The sequence below is a fragment of the Podarcis muralis genome, chromosome 18 (assembly GCF_964188315.1).
Source record: "Podarcis muralis chromosome 18, rPodMur119.hap1.1, whole genome shotgun sequence".
Classification (NCBI taxonomy): domain Eukaryota; kingdom Metazoa; phylum Chordata; class Lepidosauria; order Squamata; family Lacertidae; genus Podarcis; species Podarcis muralis.
Window position 1 is genome coordinate 7,394,411 of NC_135672.1, and position 9,917 is coordinate 7,404,327.

The window sequence follows — 9,917 nt, forward strand, 5'->3', positions numbered from 1 at the left end:
GGATTCGAACCGCCAACCTTCTGATCGGCAAGTCCTAGGCTCTGTGGTTTAACCCACAGCGCCACCTGCGTCAGTGAAGTGTATATACCTCTTAATTATCGCAAAGAGTGGCTGGGGAAACCCAGCCAGATGGGCGGGGTGCAAGTAATAAATTATTATTCGGAAACTGCAGCAAGTCTCTGCTCCGTTCTAAGAAGGCAGGACGCAGACAGCCCACCGCCCTGCGATGAGGGGCGCCCACTCCTGCTTACCTCCTTCGTGGCCCACTGGAAGCCTGCCACAATGCTGTCCTTGATCTCGTTGAGGTACTGCACCCCCTTGGTGATGTCCGTCAGGATGTTGGGGCCAGTGCCGTCCGGGCCGAAGCACCAGATCTTGCGGGCCTCGGCGACGTCCCACTCATACTTCTCGGCCAGGTAACGGGCCCGTGTCTTCAGCTCCTGGCGGGCGGAGACGTCGCCTTTGTCGATGTCCTCGGCCAGGCCGTCGGAGAAGGGGCGGGCTTTCAGGTACAGGCGGTTGCATACACAACGTGGCCTGTGGGAGAAGAAGACTCGCTTTAGCCCAGGTCTGTCCTCCTTGCCCAAACCTTGAGCACTGCATTCCTTATCAGCTATAGCTCCGCCTTATCCATTTCTGTACTGCTTCCATGTGATTTTGATACCGGCTCTCATAGGAACGCCTTGGTTTTAAGTATGAGAGTTCGTCTGGAAGTCTGGAGCAGGGTTTTCTCCCTGCTCTGTGCAAATTCTCCCTTCTTCCTCTTACCTGCATTATTTGCGGGGAGGGGGCTTCGGCAGCAGCCCCAGCGGTGCACCAGCCTTACCCTGCAAGAAAGAAGGAATACCTGAATGTGTGAATGGTCTGTCACTGACCAAACGACCAGGGACGGGGCTTCAAGAAGCCGTTGCAGGAAGTCGCGTCCCAGGTGACCAGAGGGCTCTTGGGTTCGAATCCTGTTTCTGGCGAGGGGCGTACCGATGGGGGGCAGGGGGCGGGCTGCCCCAGGTGCTATCCTGAAGGGGGGTGACATTCCGACGCGCCCCCCAAACCCGCAAATCGCGAGCGGCAAAGCATAGAGCGGCAAAGCAATGAAATCCCCCTGTCTGCTTACCTGTGAGGCGAGAGGCCGTTGTCTCGGCTCCAGGCCCTCCTGGGACGCGGCGGCTGCCAAGCGGAACCTTCTCCTTGCTGCAAAAGAAAGGGAGACATCAGCTGGAGCCTGGCTCCCAGCCACGCGAGCCCCAGTCTGGGGCAGGAGGGTGGGGACCTGGGAAGGGGGCATTTCATCCTACCTGATCTTATCAACTGCCCCACCCTGAATTCCTCCATGCGGGAGTCTGTGCTCCTCCCCGACCGGTGCGGCACAGAGGCAGCAGCCAAAGTCTCCCCCGGCTCCGGAATCACCCTTGAGGTGTTCCTAATGGGGGGAAACCGTGGCTGCTGCATCTGTGCCACGTACGGCCAGGAAGGAGCCATCCCCGCACGGAGGACGGCGGGAGGGTGAGGCAGGCAAGGATCGGGAACCGCCGGGAACCGCCACGATGGTTTGGTGATCTCCGTCCCAGGAGCAGGCGCTGGAGCCTCGTTCTTGCAGGCCTCCTGCCTAAGAAAGAAACAAGCTCTGTTAATCTGATTCCTTGGAGGAGTTCCAGATAAATATATAGTAAAAGGTAAAGGTACCCCTGCCCGTACGGGCCAGTCTTGCCAGACTCTAGGGTTGTGCGCTCATCTCACTCTATAGGCCGGGAGCCAGCGCTGTCCGAAGACACTTCCGGGTCACGTGGCCAGCGTGACAAGCTGCATCTGGCGAGCCAGAGCCGCACACGGAAACGCCGTTTACCTTCCCGCTAGTAAGCGGTCCCTATTTATCTACTTGCACCCAGAGGTGCTTTTGAACTGCTAGGTTGGCAGGCGCTGGGACCGAGCAACGGGAGCTCACCCCGCCGCGGGGATTCGAACCGCCCACCATGCGATCAGCAAGCCCTAGGCGCTGAGGCTTTTACCCACAGCGCCACCCGCGTCCCCAGATAAATATATAGATGATAATATTTCTTATTATCATCTATATATTTAGACATATTTATGAGCCAATTTTGTGCCCCACCCCTCACCTGCGCCCCTGGCGGGGGCCCACCTCACCACCCCCTGGCTTGGGTCCTGCCTGGACCACAGAGAAACCCTCTCCATAAAACTATAGGGATCTCTAAATCAGGTTTCCTCCTCCACCCCCAGGATCCCTGGGAAACACTTCCCCTGCCACACAAGGTCACAACATACCTCTGGATTTTCCCGGCTTTTCCTCCACCGCTGGGCTGCTGCTGCCTCCCGAAACCACGGCCCTGCAAAGGGAGAAGGACATTGTACTCTCCTGCCTGGGCGCCTGACCCCCGGCTTGGAAGGAGGGGAGCGAGGGGCTGCGGCGAGACGGGACTGCAACCCCCCAACCCAGCCCTGTTTCACTCAGGTCAGCGCCATGACCTCCCTGCACATGTGGGGAATGGATTCCCCATTGAATTAACCTACCACAATCTCCAGAGGTTGTGCTCCTACAGCCTCCTTCATGTTCGGGCGCCTCAGGAGTTTTTTGTGTCCTAGGAGACAGAAAGGAAAATAAAAAACATAGGAAGAGGTTACAGGTGGGAAGACTTACAACACCTTATAGAAATGACACCAAAGAAGGATGTTCTTCTCATTATAGGGGATTGGAATGCTAAAGTAGGGAGTCAAGAGATAAAAGGAACAACTGGCAAGTTTGGCCCTGGAGTTCAAAACGAAGCAGGGCAAAGGCTAATAGAGTTCTGCCGAGAGAACAAGCTGGTCATCACAAACACGCTTTTCCAACAACACAAGAGACGACTCTACACATGGACATCACCAGATGGGCAGCATAGAAATCAGATTGATTATATTCTCTGCAGCCAAAGATGGAGAACCTCTATACAGTCAGCAAAAGCAAGACCTGGAGCTGACTGTGGCTCAGATCATCGGCTTCTTATAGCAAAATTCAAGCTTTAACTGAAGAAAGTAGGAAAAATCACTGAGCCGGTAAGATACAATCTAAATCAAATCCCTTATGAATACACAGTGGAAGTGAGGAACAGGTTTAAGGATTTAGATTTGGTGGACAGAGTGCCTGAAGAACTATGGATGGAGGCTCGTAACATTATACAGGAGGCAGCAACGAAAACCATCCCAATGAAAAGGAAATGCAAGAAAGCAAAGTGGCTGTCCAACGAGGCCTTACAAATAGCGGGGGAGAGAAGACAAGCAAAATGCGAGGGAGATAGTGAAAGATACAGGAAATTGAATGCAGATTTCCAAAAAATAGCAAGGAGAGACAAGAAGGCCTTCTTAAACGAGCAATGCAAAGAAATAGAGGAAAACAATAGAATGGGGAAAACCAGAGATCTGTTCAAGAAAATTGGAGATATGAAAGGAACATTTCGTACAAAGATTACCATAATAAAAGACAAAAGTGGAAAGGACCTAACAGAAGCAGAAGACATCAAAAAGAGGTGGCAAGAATACACAGAGGAATTATACCAGAAAGATATGGATGTCTCGTACACCCCAGTTAGTGTGGTTGCTGACTTTGAGCCAGACATCCTGAAGAGTGAAGTCAAATGGGCCTTAGAAAGCACTGCTAATAACAAGGCCAGTGGAAGTGATGATATTCCAGCTGAACTATTTAAAATTTTAAACGATGATGCTGTTAAGGTGCTACACTCAATATGCCAGCAAGTTTGGAAAACTCAGCAGTGGCCAGAGGATTGGAGAAGATCAGTCTACATCCCAATCCCAAAGAAGGGCAGTGCCAAAGAATGCTCCAACTACTGCACAATTGCACTCATTTCACACACTAGCAAGGTTATGCTTAAAATTATACAAGGCAGGCTTAAGCAGTATGTGGACCGAGAACGAAAACCATCCCAATCAAAAGGAAATACAAGAAGGGGAAGAAATGGAGGCAGTGAGAGATTTTACTTTCTTGGCCTCCATGACCACTGCAGATGGTGACAGCAGCCACAAAATTAAAAGACGCCTGCTTCTTGGGAGAAAAGCAATGACAAACCTAGACAGCATCTTAAAAAGCAGAGACATCACCTTGCCGACAAAGGTCCGTATAGTTAAAGCTCTGGTTTACCCAGTAGTAATGTATGGAAGTGAGAGCTGGACCATAAAGAAGGCTGATCGCCGAAGAATGGATGCTTTTGAATTCTGGTGCTGGAGGAGACTCTTGAGAGTCCCATGGACTGCAAGAAGATGAAACCTCTCCATTCTGAAGGAAATCAGCCCTGAGTGGTCACTGGAAGGACAGATCCTGAAGCTGAGGCTCTAATACTTTGGCCACCTCATGAGAAGAGAAGACCCCCTGGAAAAGACCCTGATGTTGGGAAAGATGGAGGGCACAAGGAGAAGGGGACGACAGAGGATGAGATGGTTGGACACTGTTCTCGAAGCTACCAGCATGAGTTTGACCAAACCGTGGGAGGCAGTGGAAGACAGGAGTGCCAGGCGTGCTCTGGTCCAGGGGGTCACAAAGAGTTGGACACGACTAAACAACAACAAGTTGCTTTGGGAGACGATAATCAAGCATAGCCCAGTTCTGTGAAGCTAGGAGGAGGGGTGTGTGAGGCACCTGGGCTTTAGCAGCACAGTGGTGGCTCGGGTTAAGAACTTAATTCGTTCTGGAGGTCCGTTCTTAACCTGAAACTGTTCTTAACCTGAGGTACCACTTTTGCTAATGGGGCCTTCCGCTGCCGCCGCACCGCCAGAGCACGATTTCTGTCCTCATCCTGAAGCAAAGTTCTTAACCTGAGGTACAGTTTCTGTAGAAGCCAAGCCCTGGCTCCATGGCTCACCTGAAGCAAGGGAATCATCCTGCTTCCAGGTTTGTAGAGAGCCCCTTCTTGCTGCGTTAAATGGCCACATTCTCGAAGAAATGGTGGCTGTGTCCAGCTCGGCTCCAGACCCCCCCCCCTCGTGCCACCTTCTAGAACCCACCGGTCTAAACCGACTCTCACCTGCCCCCCCCTTCAAACTCCCTTTCCAAGCCTCCTTCCATCTTCTGTCTCCGCCAGAATTCCACTCTCTCTCTCTCTTCCCCCTCCCTCCCTGCTTCGGAATTGTAAAATAATAATAATAATAATAATAATAATAATAATAATAATAATAATAATAATAATAATAATAATAATTTATTATTTATACCCCGCCCATCTGGCTGAGTTTCCCCAGCCACTCTGGGCGGCTCCCAATCAGTGTTAAAAACAGTACAGCGTTACATATTAAAAACTTCCCTTAAGATCCCTTCTGAATGTCAGGTAATTATTTATCTCTTTGACATCTGGTGGCAGGGCGTTCCACAGAGCGGGCGCCACTACCGAGAAGGCCCTCTGTCTGGTTCCCTGTAGCCTCACTTCTCGCAATGAGGGAACCGCCAGAAGGCCCTCGGTGCTGGATCTCAGTGTCCAGTGTAATAGCATCATAATACTATTGCCACACATCTCCTCTAGGTCTCCTACCTTGAGAATCCATCTTCTCTACAGGTCTCTCACGGTCATCTGACAGGCATCCCCCTTGCAGGGCATTATAAGGCTTGCTTGCAAAGCAGCACTTTGTGACATAGGCTGGCAAACAGGGGCCAGGCTGCTGAGTTGTCTGGTAGCTGAATGAAGAAAAATAAAACTAGGGGGGGTCAATGTGTGCTGGGATGAGGCCCCCGTGGGTCAGGCCAGAGGGGGCTGTTGGGGGGTGTGGTTGTGCCTTCCTTTCTTCTGCATCTTGCTCCCCCGCCCATTCCTTCTGGTGCTCGAAAGAATCATAGCATGGCAGAGTTGGAAGGGGTGCCAAGGGGCATCTAGTTCAACCCCCGGCACTGCAAGGATCCTGCCCACAGCCAGCGCCCGGCTGGGCTCCACACTCCCACCACCTTCTTACCAACCGGATGCACAGACCCCTTGCCATTCTGCATGGGGTGGGGAAAGGGGAGAGGGAGATGTTTTGCTCCCTGTCCCTCCGGACATGGATATGAGAGCCCTGTCAATATCTCAAGGGCATCCCAGGGAGGAAGCTTGTCTTCTCCTGCTCCAGAGGCCCTCAGGACCTGAAGCCATGGCTTCAAGCGACCAGAAAGGAGAGTCCGACTCCAGGAAGAACTTTCTGACAGCAAGAGCTGTTTGACAGCGGGAGGAAATCCCTCGGAAGGCGGTAGACTCTCCTTCCTTGGAGGTTTTCAGCAGAGCTTGGGGCGGCCATCTGCCATGGGTTCTTGAGCTGAGATTGCTGCATTGCAGGGAGTTGGACTAGAGCGTGGTACTTCCAGGTTTCGACGCTCCTGCATACGCCAACTCTCAAAATGATGTCACGCGCATGCGCAGAAAGGCGAAAAGCGACGCGTGTGTGTGTGCGCAGATGTGCCGTCGCTAGTTACGTTCGCTTCTGGATGCGAACGGGGCTCCGGAACGGATCCCGTTCGCATCCCGAGGTAGCACTGTACTGTAGCATACCCGTATTTTTCGCTCTATAAGACGTGCCAGACCACAAGACGCACCTAGTTTTTGGAGGAGGAAAGCAAGAAAAAAAATATTCTGAATCTCAGAAGCCAGAACAGCAAGAGGGATCGCTGCGCAGTGAAAGCAGCAATCCCTCTTGCTGTTCTGGCTTCTGGGATAGCTGCGCAGCCTGCATTCGCTCCATAAGACGCACACACATTTCCCCTTACATTTTAGGAGGGAAAAAGTGAGTCTTATAGAGCAAAAATACGGTATATTCAACACAAAAAACAGCTGAAATTTGTTTTTGACAAAGGACAGCTGGACATATAAAGGGCCCCATTACCTTCAGTAGCTTCGGGCCTCATCAATCCTAAATCCAGCCCTGCGCCAGATGTTTGGCTTCCAAAGAACGTTTGCTAACCAGAACACTCATTCCGGGGTTGCAGTATTTGGGGACCGGAATGCAAGGCGTTTGAGATCCAAGGTATAACTGTATGTTCTTTTAAATATTTTTTTTTCTCCGTGAAAAAGACCCTGATGCTGGGAAAGATGGAGGGTGCAAGGAGAAGGGGACGACAGAGGACGAGATGGTGGGACAGTGTTCTCGAAGCTACCAGCATGAGTCTGACCAAACTGTGGGAGGCAGTGGAAGACAGGAGTGCCTGGTGTGCTCTGGTCCAGGGGGTCACGAAGAGTCGGACATGACTAAACAAAAACAAGTCACCATGTTCCCTAAAGCGGTGGGGATCAGCTTCTCCAGACCTTACAACCAACCTCTGACTTCCCAAGCTGCAACATGGGGTGGACGTCCGCATTTCTGTTTACAGTTTACACTTAATGTAGAGGGGGAGAAAAGCGGGGGGGGGGGGGATTCACTGGCATCCCTTGGGTTTCAGACAGTACATGGGTAAAGGTATTTTAATTTCACCATCTGCAGTGATAATGGAGCCCAAGAAAGTAAAATCTCTCACTTCCTCCATTTCTTCCCTTTCTATTTGCCAGGAGGTGATGGGCCCAGTGGCCATGATCTTCGTTTTTTGGATGTTGAGCTTCAGACCGTATTTTGTACTCTCCTCTTTCACCCTCATTTAGAGGTTATTTAATGGTGACTTTATGGGACAATAAACTCCATCACCCTTGCCGACAAAGGTCCGTATAGTTCAAGCTATGGTTTTCCCAGTAGTGATGTATGGAAGTGAGAGCTGGACCATAAAGAAGGCTGATGGCCGAAGAATGGATGCTTTTGAATTCTGGTGCTGGAGGAGACTCTTGATGGTCCCATGGACTGCAAGAAGATCAAACCTCTCCATTCTGAAGGAAATCAGCCCTGAGTGCTCACTGGAAGGACAGATCGTGAAGCTGAGGCTCCAGTACTTTGGCCACCTCATGAGAAGACTCCCTGGAAAAGACCCTGATGTTGGGAAAGATGGAGGGCGCAAGGAGAAGGGGACGACAGAGGACGAGATGGTGGGACAGTGTTCTCGAAGCGACCAGCATGAGTCTGACCAAACTGCGGGAGGCAGTAGAAGACAGGAGTGCCTGGCGTGCTCTGGTCCAGGGGGTCATGAAGAGGCAGACACGACTAAACGACTAAACAACAACAAACTCAAACAGCTCCTAATCCTTGGGCATGACAGCTGGGGCCCATCGAGTCCAACATCCTCTGGAAACCCCAAGGCAGCAAATGTTCCTCTAGGATGCCTCCAGCTAAACTGGCCGCCATCGTGCCAAGCGTTGGGCAAATCTAGTTTAGAATGCAGAGCTCTCGGCGTGGAGGCTTGTAGACGCTTCAGAAACCAGGCATGGCAGCAAGAACTCTTGTGGAAACCTGGTTCTTGCACCATACCACACTCAGTTATCGGTTGCCTTTTTTGTTTCCTAGACCAATTCCAGGTGCTCCTTAAACTTCCTAAATCAGGAGTGGGAACTGCCCCGAGATCTACGGATGAAGGGCGGTTATATGAATTTATTAAATAATAATAATTCTGCTCGCAAGGCTGTTTCCCCCAAACCACACCCTCCCATGCTAGACAGCAAACACAGATCGCAAGGGACGGGTCGATTGTTCCTTCTTGCTTGGAGCAATGTGTTCCTGGTGCCCATCAGCTGGTAAAATGCAGGATTGGGACTGGCAATACACAATGCCCTTTGTGCAGTCTGCTGTTGGGAGCCCTCCATAAGGAATTTTGACAGGTGGAGACAACTCACGTGTACATGATGCCGTGCGATTGACCTGTGGGTTGCCCCACACAGCCAGTCCGCCCACTCGGTGGGGTCAGGTAGTAAAGATCCGGACCCCAAAGCCCAAACGATTCCCCACCTGAATACGGTATATCTAACATGAGCCTCCCCAAACACAAACTTCAGGCTGAGTCTACCCTAAGAGCCATTGGGCTGGCAGGTACCAGCAGGCGAGACACGGGTGGCGCTGTGGGTTAAACCACAGAGCCTAGGACTTGCCGATCAGAAGGTCGGCGGTTCAAATCCCCGCAATGGGGTGAGCTCCCGTTGCTCGGTCCCTGCTCCTGCCAACCTAGCAGTTCGAAAGCACATCAAAGTGCAAATAGATAAAATAGGTACCGCTCCGGCAGGAAGGTAAACGGCGTTTCCGTGCGCTGCTCTGGTTTGCCAGAAGCGGCTTAGTCCTGCTGGCCACATGACCCGGAAGCTGTACGCCGGCTCCCTTGGCCGATAAAGCGAGATGAGCGCCGCAAGCCCAGAGTCGGCCACGACTGGACCTAACGGTCAGGGGTCCCTTTACCTTTGCTTTTTACCAGCAGGCCAGACTGTGTGACCTCAATGCTTGTAGACATCAGGCTGTCTCAAAAGACAATGGAGTGCACCTCCAGGGGTGAAATCAAACCACTGTGTTAGCAAGACCCAAGTAACAACCCCAGGGCATAAGCCTGGGCAGTGAATATGGGGGTCCTGCACTGCCCAGATGACAAGACTCGCTGATGGGGTCCAAAGGAAAGCAGAGCAAGACACCTGGATGCAGGTGTTGCCAGTGTAAAGCACCACCCAACCATTTTAGGGAATCCATTTAGGATTTGTGCATTTACTCCTTAACCCTTTCTTTTCCCCAAGGTATCTTCGCAAGGCATGGGAGGTTTAGGATCAGTTTCCCTTTTCCTTCCCAGGTTAATAAGCCCCATCTGGCCATACCATGATTAGTGATTAAGACAAATGACAATTTGATGGAAGAAATTTAAAGAATATTTAACTAAATATTGTGATATAAGGGAATTAGAAAATTCTTGGAAGTAACAAATAGGCTTAGGGGCAGAATAAGAATAGGTGGTAGTAAATATTAAGGATTTGAATATTAATAAGAGATGAGGATAGTAAATGAAAGGAGTGAATATTATTAGAAATATGAATTTGGAGAACTACTATACAGGGGTTATAATGAAATTC

The 9,917-nt window shown here is 51.0% G+C and overlaps 1 protein-coding gene and 1 pseudogene across 1 annotated transcript; both read right to left on the minus strand.

Annotated features, from left to right (window-relative positions):
- Window positions 1-140: 140 nt before the first annotated feature.
- On the minus strand, window positions 141-603 carry LOC144326104 (elongation factor 2 pseudogene; annotated as a pseudogene).
- On the minus strand, window positions 417-4,983 carry LOC114588565 (uncharacterized). The gene is made up of 7 exons (XM_028713960.2): window positions 4,866-4,983; window positions 2,527-2,594; window positions 2,281-2,342; window positions 1,296-1,606; window positions 1,115-1,191; window positions 769-827; window positions 417-537 (listed from the first exon to the last, which is right to left on the minus strand). Exons 1-6 carry the CDS (start codon window positions 4,933-4,935, stop codon window positions 774-776), a joined length of 642 nt encoding a protein of 213 aa, XP_028569793.2. The 5' UTR covers window positions 4,936-4,983; the 3' UTR covers window positions 417-537; window positions 769-773.
- Between the last annotated feature and the right edge of the window lie 4,934 nt (window positions 4,984-9,917).

Bases quoted from the DNA above. Each gene is read 5' to 3' on its own strand.
- LOC114588565 (XM_028713960.2), bottom strand. From the start codon at position 4,935: ATGTGGCCATTTAACGCAGCAAGAAGGGGCTCTCTACAAACCTGGAAG. The intron at 2,343-2,526 runs GTAGGTTAATTC...CTCCCTTTGCAG, and splicing joins CACAACCTCTGGAGATTGTG to GGCCGTGGTTTCGGGAGGCA. The intron at 828-1,114 runs GTAAGCAGACAG...TCTTTCTTGCAG, and splicing joins AACGGCCTCTCGCCTCACAG to GGTAAGGCTGGTGCACCGCT.